General features: G+C 51.0%; 7 protein-coding genes across 7 annotated transcripts; 2 read left to right on the top strand and 5 right to left on the bottom strand.

Moving 5' to 3' along the window:
- Positions 1-2,330: 2,330 nt before the first annotated feature.
- On the top strand, positions 2,331-3,824 carry N7539_003708 (glycoside hydrolase family 16 protein; the record flags this gene model as incomplete). The annotated part of the gene is made up of 1 exon (XM_056933310.1): positions 2,331-3,824. The coding sequence occupies one exon, from the start codon at positions 2,331-2,333 to the stop codon at positions 3,822-3,824; it is 1,494 nt and encodes a 497-aa protein (XP_056790851.1).
- A 1,046-nt stretch (positions 3,825-4,870) lies between these two features.
- Positions 4,871-6,342, bottom strand: N7539_003707 (SUMO protease ULP1; the record flags this gene model as incomplete). The annotated part of the gene is made up of 2 exons (XM_056933309.1): positions 4,871-6,141; positions 6,213-6,342. The coding sequence occupies 2 exons, from the start codon at positions 6,340-6,342 to the stop codon at positions 4,871-4,873; spliced, it is 1,401 nt and encodes a 466-aa protein (XP_056790850.1).
- Positions 6,343-7,470: 1,128 nt separating this feature from the next.
- N7539_003706 (phosphatase PAP2 family protein) lies at positions 7,471-9,310 on the bottom strand (the record flags this gene model as incomplete). The annotated part of the gene is made up of 4 exons (XM_056933308.1): positions 7,471-7,981; positions 8,061-8,831; positions 8,906-9,122; positions 9,250-9,310. The coding sequence occupies 4 exons, from the start codon at positions 9,308-9,310 to the stop codon at positions 7,471-7,473; spliced, it is 1,560 nt and encodes a 519-aa protein (XP_056790849.1).
- A 1,330-nt stretch (positions 9,311-10,640) lies between these two features.
- Positions 10,641-11,138, bottom strand: N7539_003705 (uncharacterized protein; the record flags this gene model as incomplete). The annotated part of the gene is made up of 1 exon (XM_056933307.1): positions 10,641-11,138. One exon carries the CDS (start codon positions 11,136-11,138, stop codon positions 10,641-10,643), a length of 498 nt encoding a protein of 165 aa, XP_056790848.1.
- Positions 11,139-11,599: 461 nt separating this feature from the next.
- On the top strand, positions 11,600-12,610 carry N7539_003704 (GTP-binding protein rhoC; the record flags this gene model as incomplete). Its single annotated transcript, XM_056933306.1, has 3 exons — positions 11,600-11,884; positions 11,966-12,169; positions 12,251-12,610. The coding sequence occupies 3 exons, from the start codon at positions 11,600-11,602 to the stop codon at positions 12,608-12,610; spliced, it is 849 nt and encodes a 282-aa protein (XP_056790847.1).
- Positions 12,611-13,490: 880 nt separating this feature from the next.
- N7539_003703 (DASH complex subunit DAD1) lies at positions 13,491-14,120 on the bottom strand (the record flags this gene model as incomplete). The annotated part of the gene is made up of 3 exons (XM_056933305.1): positions 13,491-13,679; positions 13,821-13,883; positions 14,022-14,120. The coding sequence occupies 3 exons, from the start codon at positions 14,118-14,120 to the stop codon at positions 13,491-13,493; spliced, it is 351 nt and encodes a 116-aa protein (XP_056790846.1).
- A 4,298-nt stretch (positions 14,121-18,418) lies between these two features.
- Positions 18,419-18,667, bottom strand: N7539_003702 (uncharacterized protein; the record flags this gene model as incomplete). The annotated part of the gene is made up of 1 exon (XM_056933304.1): positions 18,419-18,667. One exon carries the CDS (start codon positions 18,665-18,667, stop codon positions 18,419-18,421), a length of 249 nt encoding a protein of 82 aa, XP_056790845.1.
- Positions 18,668-19,154: the final 487 nt, after the last annotated feature.

Genomic DNA, 19,154 nt, shown 5'->3' with positions numbered 1-19,154 from the left:
TGTGTATGTGAAAAGTGTGGAAAGAAAGGGCGACGGTGTATTGATAGTTTCTCTTATTGTATGTGCAGCATATCCCTAGATTTGAGTGTCGTGCATGTCGAAGAATCGTATGGATGATGGGATATGAGGTACTGGAGCAAGACGAGGCCAGTCTTTGAGGGTATTTGGGAGAAAGAATGGATCGATTCAGAGTGGAGATCTCGTCGCGCAGGCTGTTAGGGGGGAATTGATGGATGAAAAGGGCGAGCTGGAAGGGGGAGAGGGAGGGTGGCCAAACTCGGTCACACAGCCAGGTTTGGGCCCTTCCGGACATCCGTTTCTTTGAACGCCCGTCCCGTGGGATGTACAACATTACCGTATTCAAACACGGTTTCCGGTCAAGTTGTCAACCCTTGACACCTTCAATCCTGGACCTGACTGGCCTTATCACTATGCAAGTTTTCTTTCGTCAAGGCAGACCGCGACCGATATTGAAGTTGTTTCTTTGAACGGCCATCAAAGTCTTTCTTCAAACCATCTTCCTGATAAGGTAGAACTATGATTCAATATTCGAGTCCGCGAGGCCGTGCTCGTGCCATCCAGTCGCCTTGAGGCTAATTGTTGGGAACTTGCAAGTTCAAACGTCGTGCTCATTACCCAAGTGTAACATTACAGTATCAGTGCTGTAATACATTGGTGAGGTGCTCACTGCGGGAAAAGTTCGCTAGCACCCAACTTGCCTGCAAGTTGACGCCTCGCCTACACCACTAGTCCCTATTAGGTAGTCATACTCGACGTTCAGCTCCAAAAGAAGAAACTTTGCGTTTCTGAGAGCCCGATAAGCCAATCACTTGACTTCAGGAGAAGGGCCCCACTCACCCATGCAACTCGTTATGCAATGCAAGCGCTCGCCAAGCCAGCCCGTGAGACGGTAGCTTTGATCTATGATTGGTCGTATGGCTGATGACCCACTCATCCCGATGTGGCACTGACGGAGCTCGACATGACCACGACTCACGGCCAATGAGGTGACCATCTATCCCAGCCCTTTGGGCTCTGACCGCCATGCCTCGCTAAACAACCACCTCTTTCGGTCATGAATATCATATGCTGATATCGTAATATTATAATATACATACATTATACAATAATCACAATGATACATGACAGGCCCTCAGGATGATACAGATCTTCCGTTATTGACTGTATGTAATCACGGTATTAATGGTGGCCAGCTCACCAGTTGAACAGATGATGACACCATCAACGCTAGCAACTTGACCACCTGCACGACAGACCCCAGACTTGGGACTAAGAGCCTACGTGGAGTCGGAAGTACAAGTACAGCACAAGTGTATAATCATACAAATTATACCCATTACCCAATGTCAATACTTGACCTTCAACAGCCGTCAGCGAAACCTCGTGATCTCAAAGCACACCAAGCCATGTACGATGCCACGCCGGCTCTTTATTGCCACGCGTTGCACGAGGCTCACCGACGCATCGTCTCGTGACGGTCGCTCAAGTCTGACTGCTAATGATCCAAGCAAGATCAGGTCGGGTCAGCCTAGACCTGATCTGATCTGGGAGACATTCTCATCGGTTCAGTGATGCCTAGGGTATAGGTAGTAGGTTAATAGGTACATTAGGTACTACCTAGGTGATAAGGTCGGGGTAGGCTCCGGTGTAGCGCGGCGACGAAGAGTCATCTTGACTCCTCTGTCTTACTTCATCGGACATGTAACCAAATAGATCTGTACGCAGCAAGGCCAACAAGCCGCCCTTTGAGTCGCAAGTCTCTCATACTTCACTATATCGTGAATCAAACTGATTGCGAAGAGCCGGAGAGCCTCGGATGAGCAATGCTGACTCGATTTCGTCTCGGGGAGAACAATGGTTGCCCTGGTCCAGTCACGAATATCCATCTACGCAGGCTGCACTCCTTTCTGTTTCTGTTCAGTAGGGCAGATTGCAGATCGAGTCGTAGAGGACTCAAAGGTCACTCTGCTGCTGTAACCCCCACTGTACCACTACCGACTCACCGAGTGCGTGGCCATGCACATGGAGTTCCGCCCTAGAGAGTAAGCGTGGTTAGCGGGCAGGGACCTACCTGCCAAAAGAGGAAATCCGCGAAGCCCTAGCTGGAGAGCTTTGGGCCACGTTCGCGACTTCCTAGTGAAGGCTTCAGGAGCCTTCCAAGTGAGCGGAGCCTTTCCAGCATCACTCACGGGCTGTACACACCAGAAACAAAGCCGTCCATGACCAACCCTCGAACAGGTTTGATGTGGAATCGACCCGTCTAGCCGTCTTCATGCCTCGGGTCTGCCGGGGTGACGGACTCGATCATCATGAAGCCCAACGCCTTGCTCGCACGTGTCCTATCCTTTTGGATCCTGACTGTCGCTGTCGCAAGCTCGGCCGATGCAGACCCCCAGCTGAATCCGTCAAAGCAGCACTCCCGCGGAGAGGTGGTCAACTTCAACGATTGCGATTGCTTCACCGTGGCAGGGCCGGACCCAGGTTATTTCCAACACTACAAGCTTTGGGACTTTCGCTCCATTCCGGGATTCAGGCAAGCTCGCTCCAATGCATCGTTCTGGGACGAGCAGTTGTTATCGGCGCGGTCGTCGGACTGGGTTGAAGAAGATATCAGCAATGATGATGATGAGGAAGTCGACAATGACGAAAGTGATTCTATCGATGTCCTCGATGGTCTCGCGAGCAACACGATCAATTCCACCGATGAAGACGCCAGCCCGTTGAATGAGCTCGAGGCTCTGTGGTTCTTCAAACACGCGTTCGAACGAGACTGGGTCAGTCAAGACTGGCAGCGCCCAAGTGGTCCTCATGCCCCCATCACCATGATCAATTCCAAGGACAACGTCTATTTTGCAAAAAATCGGCAGTGGCTCGATAAGATGTCGACCTATCTGATTTTGCGCACCACTCGCCTCCGGAATTACACATCCACGGCCGAGATCGAGACCAAAGCCCGGAATATCTATCATTGCTCCCTGCGCGTTCGGTTTCGCATCCTTCCGTCCAACCTGGATGAGGAGTCGTCAGTCCCTCTTTCAAAGAATCTACCCGCTACCAACGAAGACAACCCCTTCCCTGGCGCTTGTGCAGGCATCTTCACATATCGTGAGCGTAACTGCGAGTCGGATATCGAGCTTCTTACCAAGGACCCTCCATCCCGGATTCACTATGCCAACCAGCCCGACTACGATGCCGTCAACGACAGGATGATCCCCGGAGCAAGCACCATCAAAGATATCCCTGTACCTTGGACTTCCTGGTCCATCCATCGGCTCGACTGGCTGGCGGAAATCTCGCGTTGGTGGGTCGACGATCAACAACAAGACGCCAAAACATATCGTGTACCGAACCAACCCAGCTGGTTGATGATGAATCTCTGGAGTGATGGGAGTCTGTGGACGGGCGATCTGCCAATTGGCGGCAATGTCTATATGGCGGTGGAGTATATCGAACTGGCCTTTAACGTCTCTCAAGCCGATGACTCGTCAAAGGACTCGCCGTCGACGTACCAGCAACCCGAAGAAGTCAAGCCTCTCACGACAGAAAAGGCAACTTCCACGACCCACGAAGACGGCTGGCCCGATGAAGACTCAGAGCCCAGTGCGCAAATCATCGATGGCGCCCTATTCAAAAAATGCAAAAAAGGCCGCAGAGGACGCAAGTGCCGAAAGAATCATAAGAAGAAAAAGAAGCAAGGCAAGAAGCCGAAACATCCTCATCATGATGAGCCTCGACCATCCGCGTGTGAACGAATGTGTAACATTGATGAAATGGACTTTGCAAATGGAGATGTCGAGGGCTGAGCCTGGCACTAGAATCCTTCTTGTCGTGTGTGTTTTCTCTCTGTTGACTGCATTGCCTTTTCAGGTGTTTGGTTCGGGCAAGGACTTGTGTAGTTATCATTAATGAAGGGGTTTCTTATTCTTATTTTTCGAGAGCCCTTGACATGGTTAGCAGTCGTAAGAGCCACCTTGAATTAGTATCTCAATGCTGAAGTAGCATATACCCGAGCCAGCGTATCCTTATTCAACATTTTCGAGCTTCCAAAGGCTTGAAACTCGCCACCACGGACCTAATCGACGCAGGAGTTGAAACGATCTGGCGACTCTTTCCGAAAATTTAAACAGTGTATTCCCATCTTGGATGGTCACAGAAGAGGCCGTGACCGGTCTTGACCTTTCAGTGTAGCCAAGCTATCCCCCAAGGGTGCCCGACTCACATCAGCATGCATGATAGACGCTCGCCAGATCATATTGCGAGGTAGTCGGGTTTTCTTCAAGGTCTTCACGAAAAGTAATCACATCCATGTGGGGTTCGCGGAATCATATCTTTCGTTCTTCAAGGTGTCTGTCAACTTTGTAGGTCTAGGTATCACGTCGTAGGTATGCCTCGTTCTTCTGTTTCGTACTAAAGCGCGGTTCTCACTCTATCGTGTCCGTGGACTCAGAGGAGGGAGATAGATCTCTTAGATTCGTCCATCTTCGACCCCAGGTGTTTTGTTCTACTGAATATTGTTGAGGATCTTTTACGATTCACTCGAATCCACCATGTCCGTTTCCTCAAGGGACCGATCATTCATCTTCGTGCGGAGATTTCACTAGATCACTAGCCCAGCTCTAGCCTTGACACCGAGAGATATCTTGGGATGGTCAGTCGCGTGCAGGCCTGGGAATTAGGACTGAGTTTGAAGTTGCGAATGTTGGTATTGATTATTTTGGATGATCATAGGTTTGAGGTGTATGTAGTAAGGGAAATGCTTCCTTTAGACGGGTATTTGGGTCCTCGATCAGAGATATCAGTCACGATGAAAGCGCACCTGTGCAACACCCATATTCTGATCGTCCTACTTTCAGAGCAGGATTTGACCCTTCTTATCGACGGGAGCAAATGCACCATGTAGACCCCCATTCATCAGCTCCGCGACAATCTTTGCTCTCAGAGTCACCGTGTCCTTTGGTCCAAAGGCCGTCGGTTCAATGCCCAAGGCGATGGCTTTGGCATTGATCAGGAGAAAGACGCCACAATCACTCATGTTGTCTTGCTGGGAGGAGACGGAGGAAAGGAATGTCCATTCCTCTGCTTCAAACTTGAGTCCGAGTTCCCCTTGAAGCCATTTCTTAATGATTTCAACTTCCCGTGCACCACGAGCTCCAAGTGAGTCGTAATACTCGATAGTCCGGTCCGAAGGTCGCACAACCATCAGAGTCCAGTGGCTCGCCTGATGCACCGGGATAAACACAGTATCTACCTCCAAGAGACCTTCGCCGCCAATCTTTGCCCGCTTAGCCCACCGACGGACCCCTTCGTATCCTTTCTCTTTGAGGGTGGAGAAGAAGAATGTGTTAAAGGCATGAAACTTGGGCTTTTCGCCAGGCGCGCTGTTTCCCGTGGAATCGCGGAGATACTGAACCAGAACGGACAGGTACGCGTTGATCATCTCGTCATTCAGCCATGCCAATGGTTTTAAACACGTCGCGATATCCCTCTGAAATAGGTCATCCCCAGAGGGTGACCGGGCGACTGCGTACCCTTGCAGGGTTCTCATAGCCTCTGAAACTTTCATGTGCCATTCCCTCGACAAGGGGCGGACAGCAGGTCCCCGTGGAATGACCCGAGCCGGTCGACCGTCCAATGCCTGTAGGGCCTTTTTTTCCTTCTCCCGTTGTTCCCACTCCCTCTTGAATAATGACTCGGCTCGATTGCTCGGTAGAGGCTTTGTTTCCGGATAAACGAGGGTGACAGCCGAGACCGGGCTTCGAAAGAGCCCCTTTTCAAATGCCTTGTATTGCTGGCCATACGGATCTTCAATGGCCGAGTCATCTCTGAACCTGGGTTTTCGAATCGGTTTTGAGCGCGCGCTCTCTGGACGACGCGTACTGTGCGCAGGCGGTGTGCTGGGTCTTGCTCGTCGAGGATGTAAATGCGGTCCAAGATCGGTGTGAAGCGGAGTCAGCTTTGAGACATCGATGCCAATATCAATTTCAGTGTCAACAGTCGGCGCAGTTGATGTCACCCCAAGAATATTTCTCTCCTCGAGATTGTTATCATGCGTCGCGAGTTGCGGTAGTACAGTCGGGGATGGTGGAAATGCCCCAGGGACGTGGAGATCAATGTCATCTACTGAGCATACGTAGCTTAGTAATTGTGGACATATGGACGGACAGGTGTCATCGTAAAGTGCTGATTGATACCTTGACTCCTTCGCGTCTGTCGCGAGCTTGCACGATTATCCACAAGCTCTGAATTGTTTGGTGATACAGTGTCCGTCGTCACTGATCCAGGGTCTGGCCTGCCACGAACCCAAGCGAGGAAGCGTTTCATCATTGACTAGTGATTGCGCGCGAGGAGAAGAGATAGAGGATGAAAGATCATGCGTCGGTCCTTTTTGTTGGTCCCTTGAAACGAGTCCGGCAGGCACAGCGCTGAGCCAGTCAATCGGAAGTGATCAGATTCGTCGTAAGGCGATGAAGATGATGGAGTTCTCGTGCCTTGTGCCCATTGTTGGGAGGGCGAACCCCAGGACACATCCAAGGGTTCGATCGCGAGCGGCAGCAGAGCGGAAGAGCAGTGGACGGGCAGTACGAAGCTAGTACAATCGCACGGAAAGTCGATCGTGCTGCCATCAGCTCCAGCCACGCCAGGTCATGGATGCCTGGCAGACGGTAGTGGCTGACTGATCCGCGCTAACGCTTTCAGGAGATCTGCAGACGCCTGGAATCTCTTATGATGTCAATCGTACTAGTAAACAGTAAACAAGTATATATTAAGGACACAAAGATGAGGTCAGTGTAAGTATTATAAGAGAATCATTACATGACAACGATTGCGATCCAAATGCGATCATACACTAGCCAAGGTAATGCTTGGCTGTTGGGGTTAGAATGAAAGATAACATTTGAAGTCTTTGTGCTGGCTGCTGAAAAGGACCTCTCAGTCAGTAACTGAATTGCCAAGATAGTGAATGAAATCACACTAAATGGTACCTACATTAAATTTCATTCCAGAGCTTCATTGCGATGACCATGTTGCGGGTAAAACTGTGTGTGCCCGAGCTCCTGAGATATCCAATTGAAGGGCCTCCCTAAGCTCGGTTGAAATACAAGCTTCCTAATACCTCAAGCCCGGGCGGATGCAGCTCAAGAGCCGAATTGGTGCTCAATGTCCACATATTTGAGAAAAAAGGTTTTATTGGGCCGGTCAAACCGTATATGACTCAATCTGGTTTATGTGCATGTTCAGTATCTATCTAGTAAGGGACTCGTCTCCGGGCGAAGTGTGCTGGACGATGACAATCCAAGGTCAAGGCGTCACGTCACGATGCAAAGGGTTTATATCTCCAGCAATGGTCATAACAAAGGGACACCAAATCCAATTGATTCAAAAACGGGAGGCGCCACATTGATAACAACCCAGGGAATTCCTAACAAAAGTAAAAGTCAGCCATCATTATCATCCAAAGTCTGCACTGGCGGTTTGCTTGTTCATACCCGCATAAACTACAAGCTTGGTCACCACCTCCACGTCGTACCGGACACGAGGCTTTTTAATCTGTGAGAAAACTTCTCTCTCGTCGGCGGTACCGGTACGATCGTTGGTAGAAGGAGGAAAGGCCGAAGATCGTGGCGGGCGCAATGAAGCCTCACCATTGCCCACACTGGGGTTGACAGTGCCCATCATCTCCTCATATTGATCCAGCTTGGACGGTTTCCGGTTGAGTACTGGCCTCCCGTTGGGCCTACGGCTATCACCGACAGGAGAATCTTGGTTTCCTCCGGAGAGGCTCTCGCGTCTGCGCTTTTCCCGGTAAGCGAGAGTTTCGTAGGCATCAGCCTCAGACTGGGGGCCGATGGACACTGCCCGGCGGCGAGGGTGGCGTATAGTTGTAATGAAAGTTGGAATGTCCGAGAAGTTCGGAAAAACTTCATTATCTTTCAAGTTTGAGGGAACAGTGGTATATCGCCTGTGAGATTGTCTCGGTCAGCGAATGCTCACATCCCGTCCATTGTGAAGGCGCGCGATCTGCAATGATGAACACTTACGAGGCAGTAGTGAAGAAACGACGAGGTAGGAGAAGACCTAGTTTTTCAAGACTGCGAAAGACAGGCGGGAGGATCCGCAACAAGGTCGGCTTGGTGACTTCGCGCCAGGCAAAGACACACAAGACACCAACCACGAGACGGATCACAGTTCCCACGATACCAATCTGTTCATAATTGTACGGAATTGTTCCCGGAAGAGGGTCCGCCCATGCGAGGCGGGACGTGGTGAAATACCAAGAGCCGACATCGACCCCCATCCACACTCCAGTAAATGCAAGACTATCGTCGTAGCAGGGACAATCGTCCGCTGGCTCAGGGTGAATTCGGACAAGGACCAATATGACAGCTGGAATGACCAGGATCTCCAGCCAGGTCGCAGACAATATATACTCATCAAAGGCCGGGCCGTAACTGAATTGGGCGAAGCCAATCATTGCACCAAGGATACACCCAACGACCACGTCGAAGAAACCATGCATCCCACAGTACAGACGACCAATGACAATGGATGTCACATAGAGATAGGTGATGATCTGCAAAAGCAAGTTGGTCTTGGATGGAACCGTGGAGTCTGGGGAGTTCAACAGCGCAAGCCCGTAGACGGCGACAGACACAGCATTTGTCGAATGCGTCGAAGGAAATCCGTACTCAAGTGCAGCTGATCCGGACATGGTGATGCGCTGGAGCGGAGGAGATAGAGGTCGAGGCAAACAGAGCAGGTCTTTGATAAAGCCGCTAATAAAGACGCCGGCCGCGAGGATATGGACGAGTCTGTGACACCATTGAACGATCAGTGAACCACTCAGTCGACTTGACTTCTCACGATTCGGCAATTAGGTACGTACGCTCGCCCTAGACTCGTATGGCCACACCAGAATAGAAAGGGTAGAAAGACCATGAAGAAGGTGTGTGTGCCGAGATTGGCCGTAAATGCAAAGTACGAGTCCAGCGCCGGAGTGCGCACTTTCTCCTGAAGCCATGCTAGATAGGGAGTCTCATAACGAACGAGCGGAATGAGCTTCTGTCGAGGCCAGTAGCGCCAGAGCGGTAATGAGTTGGCATCTGTGACGGTTGAGGTGTCAGTCGCAGAACGGTCAGATGGGCTCTCGACAGCGGAACAAGCTTCTCTGCCTTCTCCGGCGAAGACGCACACCGCGCAACGGATGCGCAAACAGGCATTGGCCCTTACAATGATTTAGGCTCCTCAATCCAGCATCCGGCTGATCTTTTGTGATTTTCGCCGGGCCCATTGTGCAAAACTATCGATCCGAGGGCGCCAGCAAGTGGGTCTCCATATACTGACAGGTCGATGCCCGCGACGTCCGAGGAATTGGTGATCCGGTACGACTCAGCAGGATCGCATGTATAGAATCTGCCGTCGAGACAAAGAAGACCAAAGGCCGAGACGTCGGACCACAAATCGGGGGTGGGTGTCGCTCGGAGGTTGGGAGCAAACCCGAGGATGGGGAAAGTAGTGGATCAAGTCATTTGAAGATTGCTATCGCATCCGCGGCTGTTTCCCCTGGTGGCCGCAGATGCCCAGCTGGGCGGGCATGTGTGGGCTTAGTCACCCGACTCGAGCTCCGACTCTTAAACTGGAACCCCACGGCAACTTAATCCATGGACCAACCCGTCATGCATGCAGTGAATTCGAGTGTGATGCGTAAACACCGAGAATATACGGGTGCATCATGCTGCAATGTCAGCAAGTGATATTGAACTGGAGACCACTGGCCAACAGGCGAGGTATGACTGTAGATAGTATGCAGTCACAACGCAATCGCGTCTACGTACTCTGTAGTAGTTACTCGATTCCGTTTCACTACAGTCCCTTGAGGAGGCAGATATTCTACGCATGGATCCAGTGCATGCGTGCATCACTATATAATCTCCTGTCTAGAACTGGGCTTCTTTCTATGTCATATGCCACTGTGCCGCTGATCATCGATATCCTGCGATTGATTTGTAGCTCGCTCAGATGGTCCTTGCAAAGTCAAGGGACTAAAAACTTGGCTGCGTTTTGCGCAATTACACAAGGTAGACAGATACGCCTTGGGCAGCAGGTATGTAATAGCGTGATGCCTTCACTTTGCAAGGCATGGTACCTGGTACAGTTCTTTTCAAGTTGGTATTGAGGCTACTACATATGTACATGATATAGGTCCTGCCAACAAGCCCCAATTAAAGCAGCAGAGAGCAGAAGAGGGGACACCTTGGTTTTGACAACGGCCAGACACTTACTGCGGAGAGTTGAATGGAGTCATCTTGCAAGCCAGCCCTACGTGAGTGCGCGGCCTGCTGTGGCTGACCATTACACCTATTCCAGCTACGGGGATATAAAATCACTGGAAGCCTTGAGAAAGCGGAGCTCCATAAGTGGTATGTACCTGTGAGATTTCCATGGAAATCACAAGGCCCCTCACACGCATGAGACCAGACAGACGTCAACAACGTCGCGGTGGAGACTTTTCGGTTCAGGGCCGGGAAATTGATGATCTGGACTCGGTTATGTTGATAACCTGCCCTGTTTGTAGGTAACGCAGGGTGCTAGGGTCTCTATCCAAACTGGATCCGATCTCCCTATGACTTGTTTGGAAGATCTTCCCCAGCCACTGAGATCTTGAACATGAGGGGGGGGGGAATCTCAGAGCCGACGAGGGGCAGTATTGAGTATGCACCACAGTACATAACTGCATACCATGCAGTAGGTACGACATCGCGGACATCCTGTACGATAGGCGGATGCATGGCGTACACCTCGTGAGGATCAGGTATTGAAGCTTTGGACTTCATGCGCAAATTGTAACAGGCTTCCAAATGAGTCCTTCCCTGCCCGTTTGTTTCTACCGTCATCTCCACTGTCTGAAGGGCAGAGCTGAACAGTGGAGTCTCAACGATCAATGATAGGAAAAAGAGGGGCACGCGGAGAGACCGAGGAGCCAAAAAAAGAAATCCGGAGGCCGAGGATTCGGGTTCAATCAGGCTGACCTTGCCAGGCACAACTGAAGCTTGCCAACCGAAACGGCGGAAGGAGGCTCTGGCGTCATTGCGGCGCCGGGTGGACAGGCGGGTTGCCATGGCAATTTGTTGGGTAAACAGAGCGGCACAGGGGTCTCGCCCCCGTAAGAGACTCTCAGCTCTAAACGGATTCATATCATCCACACTCAATTCGGATTCCGCACCTCCACATTTGTTGTACTTATTTGCTGAAATCGCGCACTTGAGGTCGATCTTCTCTTGATTGCGATTAAGTGATTATTCTAGTACACACAATATTATCTTCTCCCATCCGCTCGTCTATCTTCCCGGACCCTTTTTTCACACCTTGACCCCATCCATTCTCCCTGTTTCCCTCCTGCTCCCTCTTCACGTCTTTTGCTCGCTCACCTCACACCAGAAAATTGAACCGCTGGTTGTTCTACGGTGTCTGGCCATATTTTCTTTCTTCGGACACCCAGCATACTTTTGGCCTTGACCTTACGAGACCCGCATTCTCTTCTCCACAACCGACTACACTACTCTCAGTGTCCGCCATCATCATGAGCCAGGCGTATGAAGACCAATTTTATGCCGCCTCGCGACGTCGGTCGGTGGCCACACCACCTCCAAGCTTAACCCCAAGACACAACCGCGCTCGATCCCAAAGTGTGCGAGTCAGCAACGGAACCGCCAGCACGCATACCAGCTTCTCCAGTGCACAAATGTCCGAAGCCACCAATATCACACAACCACCTTCCTACTCCAAGAAATTTGTCGTGGTAGGGGACGGAGGATGTGGCAAGACCTGCTTGTTGATTAGTTATTCGCAAGGCTACTTTCCAGAGGTGAGCATACCACTGCCTTGCTGTTTTCACGGGCAACGTTGCCTTTGTCGACACACGATGCTAATGCCAAACACAAACTAGAAATACGTTCCAACAGTATTCGAAAACTACATCACACAAACCACTCACCGTGCTTCGGGCAAGACAGTTGAGCTCGCTCTGTGGGATACGGCCGGCCAGGAGGAATATGACCGTCTGCGGCCACTGTCCTACCCTGAGACCGATCTACTGTTTGTCTGTTTTGCCATCGATTGCCCCGCGTCCCTTGAGAACGTTGTCGACAAGGTAAGCAGAAATGCCAACGCCCTTGAGAGGCCGAGACATTGGGTATTCAATCTCCCATGGCAGCGCTAATCTCGTTACCAGTGGTATCCCGAGGTCCTGCATTTTTGCCCTACGACTCCCATCATTTTGGTTGGCTTAAAATCAGATCTTCGCAATAAACGCACTTGCATTGAGCTCTTGAAGACCCAGGGGTTGACTCCCATCACACCCGAGCAAGGACGGGGAGTCGCGCAGCGCATGGGCGCCACGTATGCGGAGTGCAGCAGTAAGGAGATGCGAGGTGTTGACGAGGTCTTTGCAAAGGCAGTTGACACCGTGGTGGCCATCGAGGAAGATGACTACGTGACTCAGCCCACGAGTAACCGCAACAGCAGCAAGCCATCCGGGGGTGGAGTGCGGCCAGGGAAGAAAGTCAAGAAGCGCAGCTGCAGCATTCTTTAATGAGGGGGCTACCTGTCGCATTGCCTTTCCTTTATGTCCATCTCTCTTGATTTCCGGGATGCGTTCTCTTTTCCTTCTTCCCAATTCGGTTCCGGTCACTTTGCCTGGTTGCTTTGATCGATTTGCTTGTCTGCCTCTGTGTATGTGTCTCTGCTGCTGCAAGCTGAACATGAATTGCTTCTTTCTTGAATGTGAGAGCACATATGGCCTCTGGGGTGCCGGATCGCTGCGCGCATCCCTCAGTCCTATCAATGGCGGGCCATCATCTGTACTCGAAACGACCAAAACTATGTCTCGACGACTGGATGTTTGTTGGACTTATTGTTTCTTCTCCTTCTCCTTCTCCTGGATCTCTTTGTTTGTTCTTTCTCGTTCCAATCCCCTCGACTGCTTTTCTCTCCAGATGACCAGCCTATTGCCCTGTCTCAATGTTGTATCTCCATCTGTTTTTTTTTTTCTGTCCAAATATCCTTCTCTCTGACTCTTATGACCCCCCGAGTCTTTTGTCACTTTGGACATGCATAGGACCGGTGTTTTCCATTCATGTTACCCACAATCAGCCTTTCCCTTGGCGAGAGCGACCTTTCAGATGTTATTGAAGCCAATTATACCTTCCAGCCTAGACCTTTTCCAGAAAAGAATAAGTTACAGTAGGACTAGGCAAGTCTAGAAATCGCAGAATTCTGCACGTCGGCCTTGTATTGCCTACGACATCACCGAGGCACCGTGAAAATCCCAAAACACATCTATTCCGTTCAACGTCATACAACATGGTATCATGAAAAAGAGAGACGATCAACATACCAAGCGCCGACGGGCCCAAAATCCCCGCAACGCAACACAAGAATATAAAGCCAGCCCAGCCCAGCCGGCTCGCCTCCTACTGGCTGGTCATCGATTCATCGCCCGACTCATGCTGTGTTCCTGCATTTGTCTGGCTTTCGCTCGCTTGTCCACTGGCCGTGCGCTGGCCCTGGGCAGCAGGTTCCTCGACGTCTTCCTGTGGTCGACCCATGTAGTTTTCAAATTGCGACCAGAGAGCTTCGACAGAGCTGAATTCGTTTCCGACCTGTATAGATAAAGCGTCAATCTAGATTGAAAAGGAAGATTCGGAGGAAAGGAAAGGATGGGAAAGGGGAAAGAAACACGTTCAACGGCGGGTTCAACCGGTCATCAGGGCACCCGGGGTGGGAGGGAGACATGCACGTACAGTGATGATGCTTTCTAGATTTCGATTGAGACGATTCATGTTCTGGAGGACCTGCTCCATGCCCTATCCGCGCCAACAATAACAGTTAATCCATCTTTGCATGACTGAACGTAGAAATACGGCTCATCTTCCCCTCACCACTCTTGTCCTCCACAGGGCGGAAAGGTTCAAGATTCACTCCAAGACCAGTACCTCACTTACCACGGCAATTTCTCGAACCAGCTCCTCGCGCTGTTGTTCAAAAACCGTCGGCGAAGTCGCACGGCCTTCGGGACCCGGCGTGGAAGTTGAAAAGGCCATCGTATCGGAGATTTAAAAGAGAGAGAGAAAGAGAGAGTAAAGAAAAGAATCCCCCCCCCCCCGCCTGTTGCGCAGGGATCGGCCGAGTATGTGTGTATGCGCTTTGGGAATCGCAAACTCAGCTGCGCAATAGCTCTTGTCACCGTGCTCGTTGTAGGATGACGCGCAGTCGCGGGCTTTTGAACGTGCAGCCGGCGGTCCGGGCCTGGATGTGCGCCCGCGTCCGCGTGTGCAAGCGAAGACACGGTCGTACGGGGACGCTCAGTGAGTTCCGGAGAGATGAATTCCGGGTCCTGGCACGGTTGTTGACTTTGCAAAGCGATTGGGGATTGGACCGCTTCGGGGCCGCGGGGGTGTCGTTGTTTGTTGTACGGTGTGGTGGTCGGATAGATTGTTGTTTACCGTTTAGCTGATCTGACTTGGTGTGGTGGGGGGAAGAGCAGAGCAGCTTGTCGATAAGATAACGACAAGACACATGAGATCAGAGAGCCCGTGATCCGATCGGAGAGGGAGGTATTGCATCCACTTTGATGAAGCACAACTGATGATAAGATGACTTGCAGATCCTTAGACTCTCAGAGAGTACAGAATTGGATGATGGTGATCCCTTGCTTGCTTCAAGCCTATTCAATGTCTATGTGGACTTTCAGCATCATCGTTTATCGGTTCGTGCGTGTCCACGTCGCACTGTATGTGACTATGTTCCCGTTCTTCCGAGTCTTTCACCTGCAGACGTTGTAGTCGGTTGGAGGTGTGGACTGTAGAACAGCAATTTTCATCAGTCATCAAAATGCCCGGTCCAGGTACTGTATGAAACAGGGAGCGTTGACTGGAGGTATCCAATTGTCGAGATCGACTTGATTATCTCGTCGTTGCCAAATTCACTTTTTCTCTCTCTCTCTCTCTCTCTCTCTCTCTCTCTCTCTCTCTCTACGGAAGCAGTGCATGGCATCCACCCGAAAATGTCGAGATAGCACAAGATTGAAGGCCGTCCTGGGGAAGGTCATTCCATAATCCATAGCGATGACAATGGAGGCGTAGGTCTTCGGATAGATGGTCCGAGCCCAGTCCAGTCCATTGACAAGTCTCAATGCTGTAGAAGCAGGATGGCCCCGAGGATGTCTTAGATGCCCAGGCGCTCCCGCAATCCTGCCGTGGAACAACACAAGGCAGTGCAAGGACCAAGCAGAGATCAACATGAGATTGACCGGTTCATCATTGGACTCGTTTGAAATCTCAGATTGGTGCACAAGATCTAAATATCCAGGAACGGACTGGAGGGTCTTACTCCTAGTGTGCTATTACTACTACCATCTCACAAGTCACAAAGATTCAAGTGTCCCAAGACACAAGTGGATCAGCAACTGAACGACAGAAAGCGCGCGCTACCTGCCGCGCTCAGACCGTAGACGAGGTGGAGATGTCTTACCCTGTTCAAGCCTTTAAGGGTCTCGTCTCACACCCCAAGATCAAGATCAACTGGCCGAATCGATGCTTTGATCGTCGGCCCCGTGAATCTAGAACCACAAGATTCGTGATGAACGATCTAGAGCAGTCTGGGTCGTCTTGCCGCTGGTCGCTGGTCGCTGGCGAACTCATATATTCGCCTGGTTTATCCTTGAGCAACCCTTTTCTTGAGGGGTTCAGGGTGAGACTGGCCTCTTCGGGAAGTTCGGGGTGATGGTCCAGGCTAGTTGTCTCTTTTGAATGTCTCAGGTGTTTGTGGAAGTATCGGATTAGAGGGGGTTTGGTCTGCGCTTGAGTCGAGCACGAAGATGGTTCGTTCATCGTTGGAGCAGGTCGGGTATGACCGAGTGAAACGACGGACGAGTGAAACGACAGTGGCCAAATGGCCCAGACTTTCATCGTTCATGTTCTTGTTCAATCAGAGATAGTGGGAGATGGGGATGAAGAGTCTTGATAGGTATGCCAGACAACAACGGGATGTAGAGCTTGAAAACCCCCCTTCGAGTCATGCATTCGACTAATGGAAGGCGACTGCCCAGACAACCCCGTCAACCAAAAATGAGATAATGAGATCAGATGCCAGGTAGGAGGTACTAGGGAGGTACAGTGGTACACTGGTACAGTACTCCTATCCCGTTACCACGAGGAGCAAATTCACGTGTTGCAGGTCCACCCCGTAGTCAGTCGTGACCGTCCGGGACTCTTTTCGCGTGTCGCCGACTGTCGACTGTCGAGTCCCTGAGGATGGCAAACTTCTTCGGACAGAACCACGGGTACCTGAACAACCCAAAATAGCACGGGGTACAAGTTTGGGCGGTGCCGGGGCCTCGGGGCGGTCAACCCGTCAGGAACACATGTCAATTGTGTATTTTCCAATTTTGTACCCGCGGCACCATGGTTTGGGCACTGAGACTCCCCGGTAGGCCGCATCCATAGGTAACAGGCAGTACTTACTAAGTACTACTAGTACTTAGTAGTACACCTGGACGTATTGCGCGGTCCATCAAGGATTCGATCGAGTATCGCCATCTACAATCCATTCTCCGACTCCATGTACGGACGCCACAGACTGAGGTGGCGGCGACACGACAAATTCAGCATCGCTTCCACCAAACCGTTTCGGAAATCAGTCAGGTGGGGGGTGAGGAAAAGCCGTCTGGAGTCAGGCAGCGCAGCGAAGCGAAAAGATGGACCCCCCTCTTACCCAAGTCGGTCAGCAGATCTCGTCCGTGTCCGCCTGTCACATGGGGTCCACCATTAAGGTAATGCCCATGGCCCATCATCCTCCATTAGGATGCGGGGAAACAGAATTTTTTTTTCCAATTCCTCAGGGACCCCGGCAGAACAGTTTGCAGTTTGCACCGTACAAGGTAACATACGGCCTCGTACACTCGGCATACAGTCATACACGTCTACGATCAGTATCCTATCATAGACTCGAGTATCTAGTATCTAGTATCTAGTATCTAGTATCTAGTATCTACTGATATAGTGTGGTTGTCTGAACTTTTGTTAATCACCTTCATGCGAATAACAATTCACGATTCATCTATCGCCTGGATCCAAGAAAAAAAGGGCAACGCCAATCTCCCAGTCAACACCTAGAGGCACAAAAGATCTTCGTGATGAAAATGGCCCAGCAAAAAGTCTAATTGATCTCGTGACACGGGAGAACTCGGGACTCTGCGACGGGAAATGAAAAGAACGTGGTCGTCGACTTCAGTGGGGAATATTCATCTGAGGTGAAGGTAGCAAGGTGGATTCATGAAAGGATCTGTAATTTGTTCAGGGACCGGAGGGATGCATTTGTTTTCTGGCACGTTACACACAAACAGTCGGCGGGGGTGAGTCTGACCATGATAGCAGCGAGGTACGCTGCCAGTCGAGTACCCATTGGGCAATGTACCAATTTGACCGGTTCGGATTGAAAGGGCGTCGGCATCATCCTGAAGATGGGAATGGAGTAACCGTGACTCGGGGATTAGATAGCACGGTGAATTGCGGTGGGTGAGTCGAATGTTACTGAAGCTTGACTATCTAGTATCACTATCTAGTATCACTTTCTAGTATCACTTTCTAGTATCACTTTCTAGTATCACTTTCTAGTATCACTTTCTACTTTCACTATCTACTACCTACTAGTTGTTTTCTATAAAGGAAGGCCGTATAATTGACTCTGTATAATGTCTTTTTTGTACTGGTCTTTATCTGAAAATCTCACTTCTTTGGTCTAGCCATCGTGGAGCAATCCCTCATTTCCCGCCAAGCAAACAGCACAGAGGCTTACATGTCCGTCGGGCGGAAGAGGTAGAGAGGAGGGGGCAAAGGGGGATATAGTCTCATGGTCATAATCGTCATCATGGTCGTTCGTCAACATCATCATTCGTAGCGACGCGCCGCGAAGCAAAACAGGGTGGGTAACCAAAGGAGCTATCTCCTTGTGTGTAACTGAGTCCACTGTACAGTGTATACCAGCAAAGCCCACCGTCCAAGCCGAGAGCCCACCAGGCTCGCCCACAGATTGCTTTGAACGGAGGAAGGTATAGATTCGGAATAGGCACGGTCGAGAGAGAAGGAGCATAGCCCACTTCTCTCACCATCGCCTGCTTCAATGACTGGGGTGATGGAAGAGTTCACGTCGCAATGGAGCATGTGACTTGAGAGCAAAGCATTTCCGTCGCTGCACATGTCCGCCGTCCTCGAATTCGAATGTCTTGGCAGCAAGGTCGAAGAATCATCGTCATTGGTTTCATCTCTTTGTCGAGCGAGTGTGGAAGCAAGGGTCTATATATATGTCGTGTCTTTGTGGTGGAGGCGACATGGGCCACCGCTCAGGAAGAGCGTCGCGGTTGGACCAGAATACTACTGAGTCGTTTCCATCGTTGGGTGGGAGATGTGGAATTGGCTCGCGCCAGGTAGCTCTGGTCTGGCTTGACGGTGGATTGCGTCGACGATCTTGGGCGGTTGATGGTCGCCTCGTGGTCGGCGAGGACATCCTCGAGCCGGACATCCGAGTCGTGCAGGTGCAAATCCTTGGGATCGAGAATCTCGATGAACTTGGAGGGTGTATCACGCATCATGGTAGATATAGATGCAGGGGGAAAAAGTTGAGAGGCAGGGTGTTATCGACCTTGAACCCTGGTCGATGGTAGACAAAGGATCAAGTATAGACAGCCGGGCGGCGCTTTCACGGTCCTCGAAAAGGAGAGGGCACGAGTATACGATGGAGAGAAGTTTCTCTCACCCAAGGTCGATCAAAGAGTACAGGTACCCGAATGATGCAGCGATACATGAGATGGAATTGGGAATAGAGAAAAGGATCTAGAAAGAAATCAGAGTCAGAGGACAGGCGCGTGGGCAGTGGGAGGCCGGCGTCATTAAATAAAAAGGCGGCCCGCCGCTGTAGAGGGAAACGGTACGTCCTCCATACGTCGTATGGCCGAGGAACCCATCATTCGCCGAGTGTGGATTGCGGGAACACCACGAACTCGAGGGCGACGCAGAGTACCGCCGCCCTCTGGGATGCAGAAGCCTCTTTAGGATCCAACCCACCGATTTGTGCAATAA

Source organism: Penicillium diatomitis (genome assembly GCF_028827545.1).
Source record: "Penicillium diatomitis strain IBT 30728 chromosome Unknown utg000004l_segment0_segment0, whole genome shotgun sequence".
In the NCBI taxonomy this organism is placed as follows: domain Eukaryota; kingdom Fungi; phylum Ascomycota; class Eurotiomycetes; order Eurotiales; family Aspergillaceae; genus Penicillium; species Penicillium diatomitis.
Note: the sequence above shows the minus strand (reverse complement) of the source record. Positions and strands in the feature narration are given on the sequence as shown.